At 39.8% G+C, this 23,177-nt stretch overlaps 1 protein-coding gene across 3 annotated transcripts in view; it reads right to left on the bottom strand.

The window, feature by feature from the left end:
• Positions 1 to 13,979, bottom strand: part of pvalb6 (parvalbumin 6) — a 41,270-nt gene extending 27,291 nt beyond the window's left edge. Inside the window, exons 1-2 of one of the 3 annotated variants that reach the window (XM_077212043.1) lie at positions 10,453 to 10,707; positions 1,590 to 1,625 (exon numbers count right to left, since the gene is read on the bottom strand). Coding sequence is in view for 1 of the 3 variants with exons in the window: in XM_077212041.1 (XP_077068156.1) it covers positions 13,851 to 13,941 (91 nt within the window). In the remaining 2 variants the exon portion in view is untranslated. Of the gene's footprint in view, positions 1 to 1,589; positions 1,626 to 10,452; positions 10,711 to 13,850 lie in introns of those variants that run through there. The other 2 variants (XM_077212041.1, XM_077212042.1) reach the window with 2 other exon arrangements.
• Between the last annotated feature and the right edge of the window lie 9,198 nt (positions 13,980 to 23,177).

Here is a 23,177-nt window from a genome sequence, read left to right on the forward strand (position 1 = left end):
TCATTGTTTTGTAAATCAACCAGGTTCACTAAAAAGATTTGACCCAATAGAATAATTAATTCAGAAATCGGACATTGCTACATGTGTTTAACCATGACAGATTATCTTCGTCATGTCTACAGCTGTAAGACAGCCAGCGAGGTCCTGTATCAGTATCAAGGGCAGTAGAGCACTACTCTGCTTCTTACAGCAGTTTAGATATTCCGACATACATCTACAAAACACACTCACTCATACAGTTACTTCACACTCTGGTGACCAGCCTGAGCCCAAGGCAAAAACAATGCGCTAAGTGCTTCATAGAGAACAGCGAAATGAAGAGAGAGAGAGAGAGAGAGAGAGAGAGAGAGAGAGAGAGAGAGAGAGAGAGAGAGAGAGAGAGAGGTCTTACATCTCATGGTCATACAGGACATAAATGAAAGTATTAAGCTATATATGCAGTTATACACACACACACACACACACACACACACACACACACACACACACACACACACACACACACACACACACACACACACACACACACACACACACACACACACACACACACACAGAGAGAGAGAGAGAGAGAGAGAGAGAGAGTAGGCTAATACTGTAATAATGGCCTCTTACTGTAATTGTCCAGAGCCCTGTGGGTATTAAAGCACTGCTTGGCCTAATTAAGTAACTTCATGCCACACCGTGATCATAACTATCTCCTGGGCTATCCCAGAATTCACTGGTTTCAAGCAGTGCCAGTGTTACAGTACATCCTTGTGCGCTGTCTGTTTTGCAGGGGGCAAAACGACCTTCCGGACTGCGGTGCACCCTCAGGATTGGTTGATTTTGATTGGCCTGGCACAAATGATGATGATTCTGACTAGTCCTTGTTTTTTTTAAATGTGGCGCCGAGAGCAGCGAAGTCATTAATTGCTTGTATGACCATATCATGATTATTATCAGAATATTCTTGAGCAATTGCTCCAAATATTCAGATTAGCAGTCATGGATATAAATGACTCAACGGATTCTTAAAGGGATAGTTCATCCAAAAAAGTTTTTAAATTTAGGAACAAAAACAGATTTAAAAAAAAATATCTTCTTGTGTTGCACAGAAAAAAGAAAGTCATACAGGTTTGTAACAACGTGAAGGGAGGATTTAGATTTTTGGTTTGAACTTTTAAACCTGGATTTGATTCAGCTAAAAAAAAGCACCCTAGTGCATGTGAATCATTGCCATTGGTTCACTCAGAGTGGATGGGGTCAGACTGCAGGATAATATGGCTAATTATCTCGGAGGACAAATCAAAACGAATCATGATTCAGCGGGGGAGAGAATCACAGTTAGTATGGACTCTTAGGCTGTATCCTTAACCTCGGGAACTCTATCAGACTAAAGGACTTTTCTACTCCCCACAGGGCAAAGACATGAAATCCTACTGGTCGTCAGATTGAAGTTGCGGATTCATATCTACCGTTGTGACTTCTATTATTTTGCCCTTTAGGTGGGAGTGTCCCTTGAGATCAAGCGGGTTTCTGAGATGACAAAGCAAAGATACTGTAACAGAAAACCGCTATTCAGTGAAAAGCAAAGGAACGTACTGTACCTCTCCTTTTCTGCTGACTGAATGAACAATTGACCTCTGCAAAAGAGACAGAAAGAGAATGAGCATGCATGTGCTGCATATTCAGCACAGACATATTAAACCGATCAAAGATGACAGTATAGAAGACAGTTAAATATTTATATTTCAAATAAAAGCTGTTCTCTTTTAACTTTCAATTTATCAAAGAATCCTGACAAAATGTATCACGGTTTCCACAAAAAATATTAAGCAGCACAACTGTTTGCAACATTGATAATAATAAGAAATGTTTCTTGCAAATCAGCATATTAGAATGATTTCTGAAGGATCATGTGACATTGAAGACAGAAAATGCTGTAAATTTAGCTTTGTATCACAGGAATAAATTACATTTTGAAATATATTCAAATAGAAATCAGTCATTTTGTAATAATTGTTCACTATATATAAACTAGCATATCATTTCTCCAAAGCTCAGCTACTTTTAAAGCTCTATGTCAAATTTAGGGCATAACACAGTGTGTATTTATGATCATCCAGAAAGCTAAAGAAAGAACAGTGAGAGTAACCGATAAGACTGAGTCAGTTTTAGACTGCGGTCCCGATGGACCTCTGCCACAGTGCTGACCTCATTTAGGAGGTCATGAATTGCCTAATTGAAGGCGTGACTCCTGGTGCGACACAGTGACCTTAACGTCAGTCTAAAGTTAGACTTTTCCCTTGCCGAACACAAGCCAAGGTAATAAATAGTCACCTTAAAATGGTACAAAGAGCTGAGAATAGATCAGTCATACACATTGATACCTAAGTCTGCAATAAGAAGAGATTTCAGAAAACAAAAACACCATAAAAGTATAATAAAAAGTGAGTCTTCTGAGGGCATATGATAGATTTGTCTAAGAAACAGCCCAAAGGGTAAAAGATATAGCTCACGTCCCTACATGTTCGCACTTTTGGCACAGATCTAGCCTATAAATTAGCACAGGTGAGAAAGTCTTCTCTCTATGCATTCTTGTTGAACGCTGCACTCCTACAGAGAACATTCATGCACTGTCACACCAAATAAAACAACGTATTAACAGAAAACATCTCATGTTTATCGGTTCATAGAGTGCCAGATAGGCCTACTGTGTGTGTGTGATAATGTGTGTCTGTCCATTAGCATGCGGCTTCAATCTGAGTGGATAATTAGCAGGTATTTTAGCATAACAGATACAATCATGAGATGAGATGTGTGTGTGTGTGTGTGTGTGTGTGTGTGTGTGTGTGTGTGTGTGTGTGTGTGTGTGTGTGTGTGTGTGTGTGTGTGTGTGTGTGTGTGTGTGTGTGTGTGTTATCAAATGAGATAAACACACACACACATGCATATGAGAGGCTTGGCATCAAACATACACATATTCTTTTCAAAAACCCGACACCCACAGAATGTCGCTTACAAGGACACAAACAAGATAGCAGGATTTGTTTCTTGATAATAGTCATCAGAAACAAGGACAGCAATACTAGAGCTCTTCCACTAAAAATATCTAAATAAATAAATCCCAAAATCAATATCCATTTTCCATACTGTAAATTCAAATTATGCGATGGCTACATTCACTTGCATCATTTAAAATTGTTGATTGATTTTAAGTTTGATTTTAATTTTTTTCTCAGACAAAAATAGTTTAAATCTTAAACGTGCTGTATTTAATTTTTTGACTGTACTAAAGCATAACAAATACCATAAGATGTTTGCAAAGATGTAGGAAACATGCTGAGTTCAAATAGGCTACTCATTTACCTGAAAAGCAATGCTACAGCCAGTTATTCTACTTTGACATGCGTTCTGTGTCAGAATGTCTGTTTTTGTTTTGGTCTATGTGATCCCGCCCACTGCTAATTTACCCAACAGTATTTTGACACCATGGGTTGCCAGTTGGTGGAAAACACAGCGATGGAAGCCAGCAAATAAACTGGATCAGAAATCGTAAATTGTACCCAAAAAAAGCATTGGAAAAACATTGCAAACGTATACATTAGCTGATCAACTTATTCTGTAAGGCTAGTCGCCTTCCAATGTCAATTGCGCTAATTTCTGTTGTCTGTCCTCAATCTGGCAACCCGTGTGAGAGTCGAGTCTGAGGAAAAAAACTCTCTCCAATATTTTTCATTTTGACTGCAGTACCGAGTTCAACCGCTAGCTGCCAATATTACATGCACATTTAATATTATTAATAAAAAATATTTTATATTAATATTATTTATTGGCCATAACATGAAAATAATTATTACTTTATCAATATGTAATAATGTTGGTGTATCCGTAATTTGTGATCCATCCCTGATCAGAGCCTCATAAATTAAATGAGTCCTGAAGACTTTCATAAGTTGCAGTATAGTTTATCTATCAGTATAGGTTATATAGTTATAGGTTATCTGTGTATTTAGAATTTTGATGAAGAGCTGCCCCAACCAATCAAAATAAATAAATACATAAAAACACCAGAAAATTGCAGTATTTGTCTTTTATTAACTGATAGTAACCGTGCAACCTATTTTACTCTTCAGTCTGTAGCAGAAAAGTAGAGGACAATCACATGAGCAAAAGCAGGCAGAAACATCAGTGCGAATAATGATTATGCGCCTTCATATTTACATATGAATATACATTTCTATAGTAATTCTGACTGATTTTAAAGTGTCATTTGGCCGCCACTAAAATAGGTCATGTCGTACCATTGCAATTACCTGGGCAGTGGGAATACGCTTGAAAACCTCGCTCATTTAAGAACGTGCATTTATTGAATAGACAGAGCAAGAACATAATGTAGTCTATTTAAAAAATGCATATGCTCAGTTGAAACCTTGCCCTCTTTGGCTTGCTGTTGCTGTTGTGAAACTAAATGTGTGAGGCAAATAAATAAAAAAATGAAAAGTGAAAATGGTAGCATTTTATTTAAAGAGAAAACAAGATAAAAACCCTCTAGTCATGGAGACGTGTGTTAGAATAAATTATAAAATGTTTGTTATTAATAGTTTCTAAGAATAATTATGAGTCAGAGAAAGAGAACATAGAGAGATCTATCCATCTATCCATCCATCTAGTGTATTACCCAGGATATCTGCCAGCCTACAACCTTCTACAACTGCCAAGACTCTGACCTGACTGCAGTGGTCCGCTTTAGCACAAAGAGAGGCAGTTATCAGACCGTTTGACCTTGAATGAGCATGTGATCGGGCGTAAACGGTTAAAGGGAATTTAAAGTTGAATTTGTGCGAAATCTAGGGGCTTTGACAGCTCAAATATTTGGTTATGACTCAAGATCAGTCTCCTGCTTTGTGAATGTGACTGGAAGCAGAAAGCTGTGGCGGTCTTCAGTAGGTGCAGCTATTCAATACATGCGGCTGTAAATATGGTTCATTAAGCCTACACAGATGCACACATGCAGTAACAAATATTAAAGGAATATTTATTTTCTTCCATGGAACACAAAAATTATTTTTTGGAAAAAAAATCCATTTCATTTCTAAAAAAAAAAGAGCATTTATATCATATAGAATATTTATTTTTAAGTAAGACTTACTCTTGATGAATTTGCATAACCTTGCTGAACAACTTGCTGAATTATCACTGCAAATTTTCGCCTCTTGAAGACTGGAAATATAATGTCATATGGACAACGTTTATGATGCTATTTTTAGTCATTCACTGTCATTATGTGTATATAAAAATAAATTAAAAAAGCTGCCCAAAATATTATCCAAAAATTCACCTCTTTTCAATTCTACAGAAAAAATTTCATGCCGGTTTGGAATAATATGAATGGGAGTAAACAACGGCATACCTTCACCATATCCTCCAAACCACAAGTTCACACTTCAGCTTTAATTAGTATGCATACCAGCATATGTAGTTCTGATGAGACATCGGCCGTTATTGCTTTGATCGTTTTACGTGAAGCTACTAATGCGGGGTTGAAATAACGCAGACCTCACAAAGTCTTGAATCAATTAATCCATCATTTAAAGACTGTCACAACAGTACAGCGCATTAATTAATTAATCTCCAGAAAGTCCCACTGAGTGTTGTGTGTGTGAAAGAGAGAGAAAGAAAGAAAGATAGACAGAAACAGATCGCAAGAGATAGGTGGCTGTTGAGTTTCATCTAAAAGCTGCCCACGTAGGAGAGAAACTCAAAACATACACACCACATCCCACACACACCAACATTGCATTCTCTATCTGCCAATACTCAATTAGTGTCAGCTGTCCAATCTCGACTACTCTCACTTCCACACATACGCAATTACACACACACACACACACACACACACACACACACACACACACACACACACACACACACACACACACACACACACACACACACTTATACTCTTACATACACAAACACACAACCACAGTTAATGGACCATAACTAAAAAAAGACACAATGGGTCTGACAAACAATCACAATAAACATAAAAAAGCAGAAAGTGTGTAATTTTCCGTTTCAATCTCCTATAATAGCAAATGTTAAATATTTTCTCCTTAACTCTTGCCCGCAGTTTTTCCAGCAATCCGTGTTTTCACTGTTATACGGTGGGTTGCCGTTTCGGATCTTCTGAAATAGTACAACATCTCTGGATCCAAAAACAAGAGAAGAAGGTCTGCGTTAACCAAGGCTACATCCAAAATCGCATACTTCCCTACTATATAGTAGGAGCAAAACAGTATTTGACAAAAGTATGTGCGAATTCGCAGTACTCAGTACAAAAACTTGCCCGGATCTCCTACTCCTTCAAGTGAGATTCTTATGCACACCTGAGGCAACTAATCAAGGGCTTCATTAGTTGCACTAGGCGTGCTTGAGCTAGAACACATGAAATGTCTCAACTGACTAGATTTGTTACGTGTCAATTTTGACTGCATATTAGAAATATGGACAAGTCAAAAGAATTCCCCAAAAAGTTAAGAGAAGATATCATCGCAATTCACAAACAAGGAACAGGATACAAAAAGATAGCAAAGGCACTTAATGTTCCTAGAGACACCGTTGGAAGCATAGTTCGCAAGTTTGCAAAGTTAAAGGAACACTACCTTGACAGGTCAGAAAAAGGATGCTATCAACTGCTGCAACCAGATTTCTGAGAAGGCAGGTTCAGAAAAAAACTTTGAGTGACCTGCAGCAAGACTTGGTGGCAACCGGCACTGAGGTTTCCGCTTGCACAGTAAGGTGCGTACTAAACGCATGCCAGAACTCCAATACGCACAACCACTACTGACCCAAAAGCACAAGGAAAGTCGGCTCCACTTTGCTCAAAATCCTATAAATAAGCCGCAGACATTTTGGGATTCTGTTCTGGAGCAATGAAATAAAACTGGAACTTTTCGGCCCTATATGGACCCGTATGTCTGGAGGAAGAAGAATGAAGCATATGCTGAAAAGAACACTTTGCCTACAGTTAAGCATGTTGGGGGCTCAGTGATGCTCTGGGGCTGCTTTGCATCCTCTGGCACTGGAAACCAGCAGCATTTGGAAGGCAAGATGGATTCATTGAAGTATCAGGAAATCCTAGGAGAAAATGTCATGCCGTCAGTGAAGAAGCTGAAGCTCAGGCGACATTGGATCTTCCAACAAGACAATGGTCCCAAGCATACCTCAAATTCCACCAAGGCTTGGTTGCAGAAGAAGTCCTGGAAGATTCTACAGTGGCCATCACAGTCACCTTGCTTGAACCCCAAAATCTCTGGTGGGATTTGAAGAAGACGGTTGCAGCACACAAACCCAAGAATATTGCTGAACTGGAGGCCATTGCTCATGAGGAATAGGCTAAGATTCCTCAGAAACGCTGTCAGAAGCTGGTGTCTGGTTATACATCTCATTTGAAGCAGGTCATAGCAGCAAATGGGTGTTCTACTAAGTACTAAAGATACTTACCATGAAGGGGTTAAAAAAATTCAGTTGAATTTAGGGAAACCAGCTATTTCGATTACTTTTGTTTGATTTGTTCATTGCATTGAAAGTCTGTAAATTTTGCCAATAAACCTTATTTGCAATGGGGGTTGAATAATTCTGATTACAACAGTAGTATGTCTGAATTACATGTATACTACACATATTCATACTATATGGAACATACTTTTTTAGCGGTCGTGGAGTAATTACTTATTCAGTACCTACTCAAGAGAGTATGCGATTTCGGATGCAGCCCAATTTTTTATATGCTCTTCCCTCTGCCTCATTCACGCGGATGTTCGTTATTGCTCACTATTGGCAGAACCCTTGAAACACTCTAAACCCTTGATCACTTGGAATCCGCAATGGAGCCGATTTATCATTTACAGTTTTTCTCTTTATGAATTTGTTTTATGCTCCATATAGGCCTGTATGTATGCTTGGGCTGTTGGAGAACGAAAATGATAATACAATAAACTATAACAGTCAGCTTAAGGTAGCTACAAGTATTATGCAGTTAAATGTAAAAATAACTCCAATATCATACACTACAGTTGTGGGGGGTGGGGTAAATTAAGCGCCACCGGCTGTGAAGTCACAATCATGGTGCATTGTGGCCTATGGATCTGCCTGAAGTGTACATATTGACTACACTCACTTTCCTCAATTAAAACTGAGGGGTCGAGGGTCTGTCCAAATAAACTTGCCTCATCCACTTGACGAAGCACTTTAAAAGGGTGGCGGTGATTTCCTCAAGGGGAAGTTCTTAGGGAAGTTCACGAGTCTAAAAGTGGAGTTAAACGCTGCCCAGAGAGAAACAGAAAGAAGTTGTTTCCACACATGTAAGCTAATGCGATGATTTCTGAGAAAAATGTCAGACTCAAAGAGGTGCATGCGCTTTGGGGCTGTTGATGGATTCGATTTAGTCTATCTATGTTTTGATCATCGTTCTGTATCTAATCCAGATGAAGGTTTTGACAAAAATACAATATACATATTAATACAATAAAATGTTCTGGGAGCGATTAACGTTTTGTGAATATGATCAAAAATGAAAAAATTCAAACATTGGTTCTTAACTAATGGTGTATCTTTAGGGCAGGACTATCAGTTTGGCAGACCAATGGCAGACGAGGAGAGTGTTTCGAAAACTGTTTCAACACAATCATTGATTCTGACAACTGGCGTGCACAAGCATTGAACACAAAGTCCACAAAGACATAGGGTGTCTTATTTGTCATTTCAGGTTTCAGAAGGACTTTGTGAGCTCCAGAACAGATTATTCTTTGTCAGTCTGTGGCATTATGTCATAAAAGTGTGGACTCGCAGGTGGACTGCTCCTATGGGACAGAACCATTCTATTTGATGCTGCTACTGCCACAGAAATTACACACTTCATTTTTAAATCAGGACAACAGTAAACCACACCAGAGAAACCACAGGAAAAAAAGACTACTTCAAGAAGACATACAGTATAAACTGGTAACCTCTGATGGATGCCGGTTAATCTAGTCAAAAGAGTTAAATGGCCAAAAATGTGCAAGAGACTGAGCGAGTGTGACTGATTTGGTCAATTAACCAGAACAGGCAGCCTGCAGGAGTAATGCATCTCGCGCTCTCTCTCTCTCTCTCTCTCTCTCTCTCTCTCTCTCTCTCTCTCTCTCTCTCTCTCTCTTTGTGTCATCACTGCAGAATGGATGTAATCTTTTTGCTATGCCATCCTTTCAGCTAATACGCAAACACCATTCCAGCAGTCCCCACACACCCTGACAACAAGCATCAGAGAGTTTTTGAACCCAAAGACACGTTACTGCACCAGGACTGGAGTAGCACTAATGCAGCCAAGCTCTTCTCCTCACCCTCTGTCATCCTTGTAAATCTCTCCCTTTCTTACTGTGCAAGTTCAATCTCCAGATTGAGCGATTGCAACATCTGGACTTCAAGAAAAGCTGTATGTAGAGGTTTTGAATGTATTGTGACCAAACGTAAAACCTGAAATCTCCACTTATAAAATTATAAAGAGACTTGAAAGTGTTTCTGTAAGGCTTAGGTTTAGATTTATTGAAAATAGCTCAATATAAAACAAAGGACGTCAATGGAAAGACCCTGTGCATGCAAATGATAACTTAGTATAGAGAGAAGAAGTAGAGAGAAGGGTAGAAAAAGAGCTGAAAGAGACAGAAAAGTAAATCAATTGATTCAGATAATATAATTATTATAAAAATTATTTGGCTTGTTTATCTCTGTAAATTTATTGTAGAATCGGCGTGAGTTTATGAATGAAATCAATATAGACGCATTAAGAGAAACAACACTCCAACATCAGAGGCAGACAGAATGACAGATAGATAGATAGATAGATAGATAGATAGATAGATAGATAGATAGATAGATAGATAGATAGATAGATAGATAGATAGATAGATAGATAGATAGATAGATAGATAGATAGATAGATAGATAGATAGATAGATAGATAGATAGATAGATATAATGCTCTTTTTAAATCTCTCTGCCAGTCTTTTCTCATTTTACAGTCTTATTTTGTGTAGATGTGATCTATTGCATTTTCAGTAATGCTGTACAAGCTCTCTTTCCCTCCTTCACACACACACTGACAGTGCAGAGGGCTGGCAGAGCTCAGCTGTGGTTTGTGAATGGGATATTACATGAAGATGATGTTGCAGCTACTCTGACTTTGATAGAAGATGACCATCTCTCCCTCTCTTTGTGCATCCCCTAACCATTTTAATCTTCCCCTTACTTGATCATTTACCCATTTCTTCCAGTTATCAGTGTACTTTCTGTCTCACTTCCTTTAAAGCTGTCTGTGGTACTTGTTCTCCTTTCTGACTCCAGCCCATCACAGCAGTTCTTTGTTTTACCGTCTCTAGTCATTCCTCAGTCTTTTCTTTGTGGTAGTGAAGCATGCCGGAGTATTACCTGCTGTAGAGTGAGCTGGAGTCCCAGGTTCAGCTGGAGGTTCAGGTCCGCAGAGGAACAAGACCGGCAATGCACAGACAGACAGCAAACCAAACTGGAGCTTGAGCACACCAAAAAGAGAGAGAGAAGGAGACAGACAGAGAGGGAAAAAGAGAGAGAGACAGAGCAGGACAGAGAGACAGAACACTGACTAGTTGGAGGTGAGATGAAGGGGAGAGAGAGTGTTAGAGGAAGATAAACGGACAGAGAAAGATAAAGTGAGTGAGGAGAGAGAGAGAGAGAGAGAGAGAGAGAGAGAGAGAGAGAGAGAGAGAGAGAGAGAGAGAGAGAGAGAGAGAGAGAAGAGGAGGGGCTTAAGTCGGATAGAAGGGACAGCGTGATGCCGTAAGAAAAGAAGTGAGAATCAGTGAATGAATGAATGACTGAATCAATGAATGACCGAATGAACAAATGACCAAATAAATGACCAGAATGAACAAATGAGCAAATTAATTAATAGATAAATGACCTAATGAAGGAATGAATAAGCGAATGAACAAATTACTTACAGTAATACATGACCTGAACAAATTAATAAACCAATGTATGAATGAAATGATAGAATGAAAAAATAACCAAATAAATGACTGCATTAATTCATAATTTGATCATTCAATAATAACGCATAACAAATTAATGAGAAAATTAATAAAAATCAGAATGTTACTGAACTAACAAATAATTAATGAATGTGAATGAATTAATGAATGCATGAATGAATAAGCAAATTAATTAATGAATGCATCAATGAACAAACAAATAAAATGACTGAAAACTGAACAAACAAACAAATAAATGAACACAAAATATGATTATCTCAGTCAAAAAAACAACAACAAGAATTTACGGAAAGTCACTCAAAAATTAAAATTCTGTCATTATATACTCACACAACCTGTTTGACTTTATTTTGAAAAATGTAAACATTAACAAAAAAACAATTTCTTTCCATTCATACATGTGAAGTTAATGCGATCCAAGTTGTTTGGACCCCAACGGTATAACAAATTTGATTTTTGGAAGAACAACGAACTTGTTTTTTAACAACATTAAACGTTTCAAAGGAGATCTCAACAATGTCTCAAACTGTGCTCTCGTTCCTCAAGTTCCAAAGTCAAAGATTTCAACATGAACTCATCTAATTCTTTCAAGACCAAATGATCTATTCTAAACTATATGCTATCTACATTCATTTTACATTCTTTGTGTGTAATCTAAGTCATTTTAGGAGGAAAAGTTGATACTTAAATGGGAACAACTGAAAATTAAATCTTCTGAGAAATGAAAGAACAATGCAGAAGCCTCTGATCAAACCCTGAGGAAAATTATGTTTTGAGGTAAAGATGAAACACAAGGATTAATAAACTGGAACATGCACAAAAAGACCAAAAGCTGCTGAGTGGGGAAGAATGACTAGCAAAAACGAGGGATGAATTCCCAGGAGGGGTACAGAAAGTGGCATGAGTCCAAATTAATAGAATGACCTAAAGGCACATAAACAATTATTTTATGGGGGGAAAAGAACAAGAGGTTGAATGTGAGATACAGTATAGCGCTTCAGACACAACAGAAATAAATATAATTTGTCTTCAAGCATGTATATTCAGCATCACAGAAACCCATCCGCCTGTTATTGTCCCATCACAATCCTGGAAACATGCTCCAATGAGCCATATATCACTCCATCTGGTCATATCACTATGTGTGCCACAGCAGCTCTTTCTCTCATTCTTCACTCAGAGTGGCAGCAGCATCTGTGTTAAATGCAGCCCAAAAATGCAGCCATATGATACCTTTGTGTGGGGAACAGGCTGGATTTTTTCCTGTTTAATTTAAAATTGCGATGAAACAGAAGTAGCGACAGATTGTGTCTTGTACATCCGAGTGAAACGAATTATGGAAAAAAAAAATATATATATAGGTTGGAAACTTGGTTTTGTCCATTAGTTGTTAATTGGATGAAGGCAGATCTGAATGCGAGTATGCAGTCGATTTTAAGAAATGTTAATGTGTTATTGCAGATGAAATGACTGGAGAGATCTGGCATACGTCATCGTAGAGAAATCAAGATATTTTGATTACAAATTATGAGGTCAAAACAATTAAACATATGCATGGGTGGAAAACGTTTACAATTAGATCAATAACATGCATTTATAAAATATAGATTTGTGAAATAAAATAATTATAAAATATGGATTTACATTTTATGGCCACTTTAATATCATTTGCACTTCATTATCATTAACTTAGTCAGACACAATTGGTTATGAAAACACAACAATGCTGTTTGGCTTCACTGACAATCCTGATACAATGCACGACCCATTACAATGATTTTACATTTATTCCCTGAATAAAAGCAACTTTTCCAAAACATATTCATTTATCCGAAGCAATTTGAATGAGTGTGAATGGTGAAGGGGAAAACTTTCAGCAAATATGGATATTTCGGGTTGGTAAGTGACTTCAGAAGACTTGGAATACAACGACATACTTTGCCATAATCAGTGACTTTGATTGTCAAGTGCCTCAACCAAACACAGGCAACATTTGCTGGTTTTTTTCAGCGTTTTAGGGCATGCATACTTGAGTGGAGAGATTTGAGATGGGCTACTGGGTTTCTTTGGTGTATATAAAAAGAGCGCTTTTAGGCTGACGGCCAACACAGCTCCCAGATCAGCTAAACGCTAATGACGTTCAATATCACATCAAGCAACATGCTGCTCTGTAATCAACCTTCAAGGGAAGCACTCAAACAAGCCACATTACAGAATTACTCAAACCAGGGTTAAGGTTTCAGCTGTTTGGTAATTCATAGACTGATTCACTGTTTACACAAACTGGTTTGGCAATTAGTACGCAAGCATACATTACTCAGCTGGCTGAAAATGACAGGAAACAAACTCATCTGAAAACTTAATCTGGTGTAAAGAGTTTGTAGTGTGAGGGAGGCATGTACACCACTTTTCTCCATGTGAATGATCCAGTGTACACAGGAGAGAGTTGATAGATGTTCCAGAACAACATACTAAAGGATGCTTTCTCCTTTCCTCGGTTTGCTTTGGGATCCAAAAGGGAATTTGTTAATTTAATGTGCAGTAAGCTTATTGATTAATAATTAAATGGATAAAGAGGCCCTGATAAAACCTTGTACCTACAAATCATGAGACAAATGCAGTGCTCTGTTAATCTGCGAGAATATTAAGTGAATATTTCATGAACAAACCCCTGAAACATTAAAAGTATTAAGGGTTTGGGGGTCAACTCTTTTGACTTCAACCAGTGAGCAAAGACTGGTTGCTAGGCAAGTTTATGGTACTTGTTCTCCATTTCATTTCCTATCCAAAAGCTTTTACCTGGGTGGTGGTCATGCTTAGTTGTACGCTGTTGAGTGGGCCGGAGTCCTGGGATCAGCCAGAGGTTGAGGTCTGATGAGAAATGAGACATCAAACTGAACTTGTGGAAACCCAACAAACAAATATTGTGGCAGGGAGTTTTGCACCTGCAACAACACACAAATTGTATAGAGATTCAGGATTATCAATCATGTTTCTGTACATTAATAAATCAATCTATAGGAATTTGAAGGTCTTCAACCAGCTGACTGGGGTGAATATTAAAGTAGGCTATAGAGAGGATGCAGTATCCTGTGGACATCCCATGGGAATTGTAGTCCATTTAAGCCTACTGAAGAGTAAATTGTGCAGCCCTAGCATGAAGGACGAAGGCTGCATAATTCCCTCTGGATCACACACACACTAACGCTTCAACATCACAGCCCATGGCTTAAGCTTCTGAAGAACAGTAAAGGACACACTGCAAAACAATATTGCACCACATTATACCTCAATCAGCATTAATCGCTCAAAAATGGTTGTGGAACCTTGTAAATGCTGCATATGACTACAAAAAAGTTTTAAGGCACAAAACTTTACACAAAACAAATACACAACTTTTCGGGTATAAGAAAAAGTCCCATTAAAGACGGTTTTCCCATCCCAGATGAGAAAGCGTCTCTTCTATTCAGGAAAATATGCTAATACTGTAATAAAGATGTTTCCTGGTAATATGCCTCAGCTCAGCTTGAATCAAAAAACCACGAAGGAAATTTGTGCTTACAGAAAGTGGACTCATGTCTGAACAAAACAGTATTACATCATATAGAAACAACAACTTCTAAGGAACTTCTTTTAACCAAGGAACTTTTGAGAAACAACTGTGCGTGCGCGCGAGTGTGTGTGTGTGTGTGTGTGTGTGTGTGTGTGTTCACTTGCATTATTAGGAGTTATTTTAAAGAATAAGAGAAAGAAACACACTTTCACACAAAACACCATTGAGTAATCTGCTATTAAAATATGAATGGAAATGTCAAGAAAAGAACTCTAGGTGGCACTATGGGGGCAAACTTTCATTCAGTAATAGCATTTGATCAGCTTCAAGTCACTTATCACCAAGGAGCACGAGAACATCTACAATACCAATAGAAAGCTATCCGTTAGCATTCCCATGCAACATATAAGTAATATTTCTTATTGTGGACATTTTACCAGTGCTTATTGTTTTAAGAGCTCTGCTTGTTTGATACTGCAACACAGTTTACAAAGACCCCCTGTGGTGAAAATCAAGTTATTAATGTTGTAAATACGTCTATGTGGTGTTTTTAATATGCTTTATGACAAACCATGTGCACATTCATAAGTCAACACCATTGCTAACTATTTTCTCTTTAAAACTTCAGTGATCTAAATCTCGAAATCACTGGTGTTTCTGACGTCACAGACTTCCTTGTAACCAAAGCAGCAGTAGGGAGTTTTGAGAAAATGTTGACTTAGCCTGAAAATTTGAACAAGCACAACTTACTGGTCCAAACCCTTTGCTCTCTGCTGCGCTACAGCCCTCCCTCCACAGCTCCTCCCCCACAGCGGAGCCTGCCGTGAACACGCAGGCTAGTAAGCAGGGCCACCGATGATGGCGGATTATAAACAGTTATGGAACATTTCACTAATAGGGACGAAACATCAACAATATGCTTTACACTGACTATGGCCTGCCCATACTTTAACTACAAACTTGGTCCTCAAATCACTGTGTATTTTGCAATAAAAGTTTTACTCGTTGCACTCTTTCTATAAGTTGTAAATAGCTAGTAAGATAACGTTAAAGTATTAGTTCACTTTTAAAAAAACTTTTGCTGATAATTTACTCACCCCCATGTCATCCAAGATGTCCGTGTCTTTCTTTCTTCAGTCGAAAAGAAATTAAGGTTTTTGATGAAAACATTCCAGGCTTTTTCTCCATATATTGGACTTCAATAGGACACAAACGTTTCAAGGACCAAATGACAGTTTCAGTGCAGCTTCAAAAGGCTTTAAACGATACCAGACTAGAGAAACGATTCATTTGGATGAACGAGTTCGAACAGGAGAGTCAGGAACGACGGTACACGCTCGCGCTGTGCAAGAGAGGGGTGATCAGCGCGTACACGAGGGTGATTGACACTGCTAAGACATTCCTCCTGGCTCTGATTGGTTGTTTCTGACCGGGAGCGGTGTATTTCTGCAAATGGCAAAAGAAATGAAAGCTTTAGCTTAAGTTCTGTCAGGAAGACTCAATCAGCGCGTCATGCATTACCTCATTCCTATCCAATCAGGTGTTAACAGTCACAGTATAAAAGATTGGTACTTACACTTGTCTGAGTTCGCAGATGCTGACGCTGCCATTCATTTCGACACCTGTCGTTGCAGCACGGGTCGTGTCGTTGGTTTGATCTCACCGGCTCTGGCGGTGCGCGAGTGCGAGACACGCGTGCAGGAAACCAGCGCATGGGCTTAAATCTCATGATCTCCTTACATGGTTTTCAAGTTCAACTTTCAAGGCTTTTACGCTGGTTTCCAAGTTTTAGTAGGCGCTTGCAGCAGCCATTGTTAACTTACCCCCTTTACTTTGACAAACTTCATTTAGGTAAGTATATTAACTTGGCTACTCAGCTGCTCACTTCATCAGCGGTAAAGTTCAAATTGGTGACGCAGCAGTTTTCTTAAACAGCTGATTCAGAGATTGCAACGCAACATACTGTAACGCTTAAAAAGTAGGACCGGATAGCTCGCTGAACTGTTGTAGCAAAGTGTAAGCAGATTCACGTAACTGTCACAGCTCAGTGGTAATTTATTTTTTAGCGTCGTTGACTCCACGCTCATAGGGTGTAACGTCTGTCAGAGTTTGATGTCTGCCCAGATGAAAAATAGGAAAGACAGTGCAAACGAACTGGTAGTTCCACGAGGCCTTTTATAGTTGCTTTCTTTCAGTTAAGCACACTCTTCACATACAGGTCCTTCTAAAAAAATTAGCATATTGTGATAAAGTTCATTATTTTCCATAATGTAATGATAAAAATTAAACTTTCATATATTTTAGATTCATTGCACACCAACTGAAATATTTCAGGTCTTTTATTGTTTTAATACTGATGATTTTGGCATTCAGCTCATGAAAACCCAAAATTCCTGTCTCAAAAAATTAGCATATCATGAAAAGGGTCTCTAAACAAGCTATTAACCTAATCATCTGAATCAACTAATTAACTCTAAACACCTACAAAAGATTCTTGAGGCTTTTAAAAACTCCCAGCCTGTTTCATTACTCAAAACCGCAATCATGGGTAAGACTGCCGACCTGACTGCTGTCCAGAAGGCCATCATTGACACCCTCAAGCAAGAGGGTAAGACACAGAAAGAAATTTCTGAACAAATAGGCTGTTCACAGAGTGCTGTATCAAGGCACCTCAGTGGGAAGTCTGTGGGAAGGAAAAAGTGTGGCAAAAAAACGCTGCACAACGAGAAGAGGTGACCGGACCCTGAGGAAGATTGTGGAGAAGGACCGATTCCAGACCTTGGGGGACCTGCGGAAGCAGTGGAGTAGTCTGGAGTAGAAACATCCAGAGCCACCGTGCACAGGTGTGTGCAGGAAATGGGCTACAGGTGCCGCATTCCCCAGGTCAAGCCACTTTTGAACCAGACACAGCGGCAGAAGCGCCTGACCTGGGCTACAGAGAAGCAGCACTGGACTGTTGCTCAGTTTTGCATGTCATTCGGAAATCAAGGTGCCAGAGTCTGGAGGAAGACTGGGGAGAAGGAAATGCCAAAATGCCTGAAGTCCAGTGTCAAGTACCCACAGTCAGTGATGGTCTGGGGTGCCATGTCAACTGCTGGTGTTGGTCCACTGTGTTTTATCAAGGGCAGGGTCAATGCAGCTAGCTATCAGGAGATTTTGGAGCACTTCATGCTTCCATCTGCTGAAAAGCTTTATGGAGATGAAGATTTCATTTTTCAGCACGACCTGGCACCTGCTCACAGTGCCAAAACCACTGGTAAATGGTTTACTGACCATGGTATTACTGTGCTCAATTGGCCTGCCAACTCTCCTGACCTGAACCCCATAGAGAATCTGTGGGATATTGTGAAGAGAAAGTTGAGAGACGCAAGACCCAACACTCTGGATGGGCTTAAGGCCGCTATCGAAGCATCCTGGGCCTCCATAACACCTCAGCAGTGCCACAGGCTGATTGCCTCCATGCCACGCCGCATTGAAGCAGTCATTTCTGCAAAAGGATTCCCGACCAAGTATTGACTATTGGGTGCATAACTGAACATAATTATTTGAAGGTTGACTTTTTTTTTTGTATTAAAAACACTTCTTTTATTGGTCGGATGAAATATGCTAATTTTTTGAGACAGGAATTTTGGGTTTTCATGAGCTGTATGCCAAAATCATCAGTATTAAAACAATAAAAGACCTGAAATATTTCAGTTGGTGTGCAATGAATCTAAAATATATGAAAGTTTAATTTTTATCATTACATTATGGAAAATAATGAACTTTATCACAATATGCTAATTTTTTGAGAAGGACCTGTACATGCCGAAAGAGCGGATGTTAACAGGGAAAAGAAAACACTCCGTAAAACGCTACTAATCAAAGTGGAAGTAAACAGATCATAATAAAACAGCAGTCAGCGATAGAGCGGTCATCTTCCTCTTAGCGCGAGCATTCACCTTCTCACTCTGTGTGCGCGCTCACATAAGAACAGCACGCATACAATAACGTACGCCATAGAAGAAGTCATCTGAAAGGCATATAAACATTAATATCATGAACACTATTTAACACTAGGTGGCCGTTACAAGGGCAGTTTGCTAAATACATCAACTGCGTTGCCGAACAGAATTAAACAAGTTTAAGAGCAAATTAAATATTAAATGGGATCTATATATTTTCAGCTCGCGCTCCTCATCTCCTCATAGATCCAAGATGGCGCCGCGGATGGCTGCCTCGGTGTGGAGCTCTCCAGCTATTGTGTTGTTTTTGTTCGTTTGTTCTGCGTTTAGTCATTCTTTTCCTATCAGTTTCACCAAAGACGAACTACTGGACATTAGGAAACACACACCAGAAACCTTTTCTACAGTTTTTGATTATTCGGACGTTTTGCTGGACATTCTCGTCGGAGGGGCAGCGTTGTTGTTCAAACGCGCGTTCAGACGCAAACGCGGGAAGCGAGCCGGCGCGCTGGTTAAACTCCGCGAGCGCGGCCTGCGCACTGCACTCCCCAGCATTCATCTCGCGAATCTCCGATCCCTTCCTAACAAAACGGATGAACTTCTTCTCCTCACCCACACTAACAAGGATTTTTTAAACTCTGCTGCTTTGTGCTTCTCTGAAACCTGGCTGAGTGAAGCCATACCGGACAACGCAATACATCTGCCGGGCTTCCAGCTGTTCCGAGCGGATCGCATCGCGGAGCTAACGGGGAAAACGAGAGGTGGTGGATTGTGTTTCTACATTAACGAAAGTTGGTGTTCAGATGTAACAACACTGAAGAAGATGTGCTCTCCTAATTTAGAGGCACATTTCATAAACTGTAAACCCTTCTACTCGCCTCGGGAATTTTCCTCTTTCATTCTCGTGAATGTTTACATCCCTCCAGACGCGTGCGTGAGCGCGGTGCTACAACAGCTGGCTGAACAAATATCTGAAACGGAACAAAGGTACCCAGACTCTCTTTTAATCATTCTTGGGGATTTTAACAAAGCAAATCTTTCCCGTGAACTACCAAAATACAGACAGCACGTTACATGTCCCACCAGAGACAGTAATATACTGGACCACTGTTACACCACAATAAGAAATGCATATCACTCCGTCCCACGGGCAGCTTTGGGGCTCTCTGATCACTGTTTGGTTCATCTCATACCGACCTACAGGCAGAAACTGAAATCAGCTAAACCTGGAATAAGGACTGTAAAAAGATGGACTAATGAAGCAGAGCAGAATCTACAGGCCTGCTTTGATTGCACTGATTGGACTGTTTTTGAAGCTGCTACCAATGATCTGGATGAGCTCACAGATACTGTAACATCATATATAAGTTTCTGTGAGGATACATGCATTCCTACCTGGACATTCTTATCATTCACTAATGATAAACCATGGTTTACTGGGAAACTCAAACACCTTCGTCATGCCAAAGAGGATGCTTACAGAAGTGGGGATAAAATCTTGTATAACCAGGCCAGAAACAGATTGACAAAGGAGATCAGAGTTGCTAAAAGGAACTACTCTGATAAACTGATAAACCAGTTTTCATCCAACGACCCATCATCAGTCTGGAATGGCCTGAGGAACATTACCAACTACAAGTCACCATCCCCTCGATCTGTGGACAATTAACACCTGGCTGACGATTTAAATTCATTTTACTGCCGGTTTGAAAAGCCCTCATTCACACCACACACCCGGTCTGATCTGCACTTCACACATTCAGCATCACCTCCTGTTCTCCAATTATCACTCCCCCCTCCTGCCATCCAACCTGAGCTTAAGGTCTGTGTGGAGGACGTGAGCCGAGTCTTCAAAAAACAGAAGACTAGGAAAGCCTCAGGCCCAGACGGCATCTCATCTGCTTGTTTAAAAGCCTGCGCTGACCAACTGGCCCCGGTCTTCACGCAGATCTTCAACAGATCATTGGAGCAGTGTGAAGTTCCCTGCTGCTTCAAACGCTCCACTATCATTCCTGTCCCCAAAAAACCCAAAATCACTGGACTTAATGACTACAGACCTGTCGCTCTCACGTCTGTGGTCATGAAGTCGTTTGAAAGACTGGTGCTGGCCCTCCTGAAGGTCATCACTGGACCCCTGCTGGATCCCTTTCAGTTTGCTTACAGAGCAAACAGGTCTGTGGATGATGCAGTCAACATGGGACTGCATTATATCCTGCAACATCTCGACAGACCAGGGACTTATGCAAGGATCCTCTTTGTGGACTTCAGTTCGGCCTTCAATACCATCATGCCTGGTCTTCTCACAGCCAAACTGACCCAGCTCTCCATACCATCCTCGATCTGTCAGTGGATCACCAGCTTCCTGACGGACCGGCAGCAGCGAGTGAGACTGGGGAAACACACATCCAAGACACTCACAATCAGCACTGGTGCTCCCCAAGGGTGCGTTCTCTCCCCACTGCTCTTCTCCCTGTACACTAATGACTGCACTTCTAAAGACCCCACTGTCAAGCTCCTGAAATTTGCAGACGACACCACTGTCATCGGTCTCATCCGAAACGGTGACGAGTCTGCTTACAGACTGGTGGTTGAACAGCTGGCTGCCTGGTGCAGTTATAACAACCTTGAGCTGAACACGCTCAAAACAGTGGAGATGATCGTGGACTTCAGGAGGAACAGCTCAGCACTCCCCCCACTCACCATCATGAACAGCACTGTGGAAGCAGTGGAGTCATTCAGGTTCCTGGGCACTATCATCTCTCAGGACCTGAAGTGGGACAATCACATTGATTCCACTGTGAAAAAGGCCCAGCAGAGACTGTGCTTCCTTCGCCTGCTGAGGAAGTTCAACCTGCCACAGGATCTGCTGATTCAGTTCTACTCAGCCGTCATTGAGTCTGTCTTGTGCGCTTCCATCACTGTCTGGTTTGGTTCAGCTACCAAATCAGACATCAGGAGACTACAACGGACAGTCCGGACTGCGGAGAGGATTATTGGTGCCCCCCTGCCAAACCTCCAGGACAGAGAGCAGGTAAAATCATCACAGACTCCACTCAGCCTGGACACCACCTGTTTGAACTGTTACCGTCAAGACGGAGACTCAGATCACTGGCCACAAGAACATCTCGGCACAGGAACAGTTTCTTCCCACAGGCCATTTCCCTTCTGGACAGTTAACACACCTCCCATGTCATATGCCTGTAAGTGCAATACTCCCACTGTTTAGTGCAATATCCCACAACTCAGGTGATACTTATATGTAGATTTATTTATTTATAATATTCAAAACCCAACTGTGATAGTTTTATTCTCATATATTTATATTTTTATTTTTTATTCTTATAATTTGTAGTATTATGTTTCATGTTGTATTTGTATATGTCCACTGGAAGCCTCAGTACCAAAACAAATTCCTTGTGTGTGCAAGCACACTTGGCAATAAAGCTCTTTCTGATTCTGATTCTGATTCTGATTCTGATTCTGATCTGCTCACTCAACATTGTGAGAGCGCCTTAGATCCATCTTAAAGGAGCAGTAGCCTATACCTATCAACTTGTTTACGCCATTCTTAAATTCGTTATCGCTTCGGCATTTATGGAGACGTTTTTGCAAATCACTTTCCAATCACAAAGATCTCTACTCACACCTAGATGATTGCAGACTTCCTAAAAATAAATAAATAAATCGTAAAATGTGAAAAACATGTAAATGACCATATCTTAAAAGAAAGAAGCTGAGCTTAAGAGCAAGTTGGTCATTGGACGTTGTTCATGCTTAGAAGATGGTAGCATACGTAGGGCTTAATGGGCATGTAGCAGGAGTATATAATTCAAAGGAAAGAAATTCTATATTTACAAGTGCTGATAATTCTCTATAACAATTTTGCATTATATATATATATATATATATATATATATATATATATATATATAGTATCATCAATATATTTTAAATACTTAAGTTTTAAGTTCTTCAATAACAAAAACACGGTATAATCGCCATAACTCAAATTTTTCTGGTGACGAATCCAATGACTTTTGTTATAGAAATATTTACGTTATATGTATTTGGTATTAAATGTACAGAGAAGGCAGACTAAGGATGCTCAGGTCAAAGGTCATTTACTTAGCCAAAACAAGCTTAACACAGTAGAATTAACAGGAGTTATAAGTTAGATTATAACATCTAAACCAATCACCAGAACAAATCACAGTCAAGGAGACTCAAGTGACATATTTACTCATCTGTACAATTTAAATGTTAATTTATCTCTATTCAAGGGAATCCTCGGTTGCCATGGCCAGAGATTCTCAGCGAAAAAAAAAAAAAGAAAAAAAAAACTTTCTTCCTACAAGAGCAACTCGAGAGTATGTCAGGTATATGCTGCGCAGCTGAGAAATGGATACTACGCTCAAAAGTCAACATTAGAATATCAGTGTGATTGAGGTAGTATCTTATCGCTATGCCATCACCTTACTTTAAGTATCGTACTAAGATTAATAAGATTAAGATTTAGCGGTTAGAAGATTTACCAAGCCTGCTCAGGCTTCGTTCATCCGCGCTTCACAAAAATTTACCCTATAGCGGCTGTTAACATCCTTTCGGGTTCGAAGAGATTGCAAAACGTAT

This window comes from Siphateles boraxobius, unplaced genomic scaffold (genome assembly GCF_051911475.1).
Source record: "Siphateles boraxobius isolate OS27281-9 unplaced genomic scaffold, OSU_SipBor_1 66, whole genome shotgun sequence".
Classification (NCBI taxonomy): domain Eukaryota; kingdom Metazoa; phylum Chordata; class Actinopteri; order Cypriniformes; family Leuciscidae; genus Siphateles; species Siphateles boraxobius.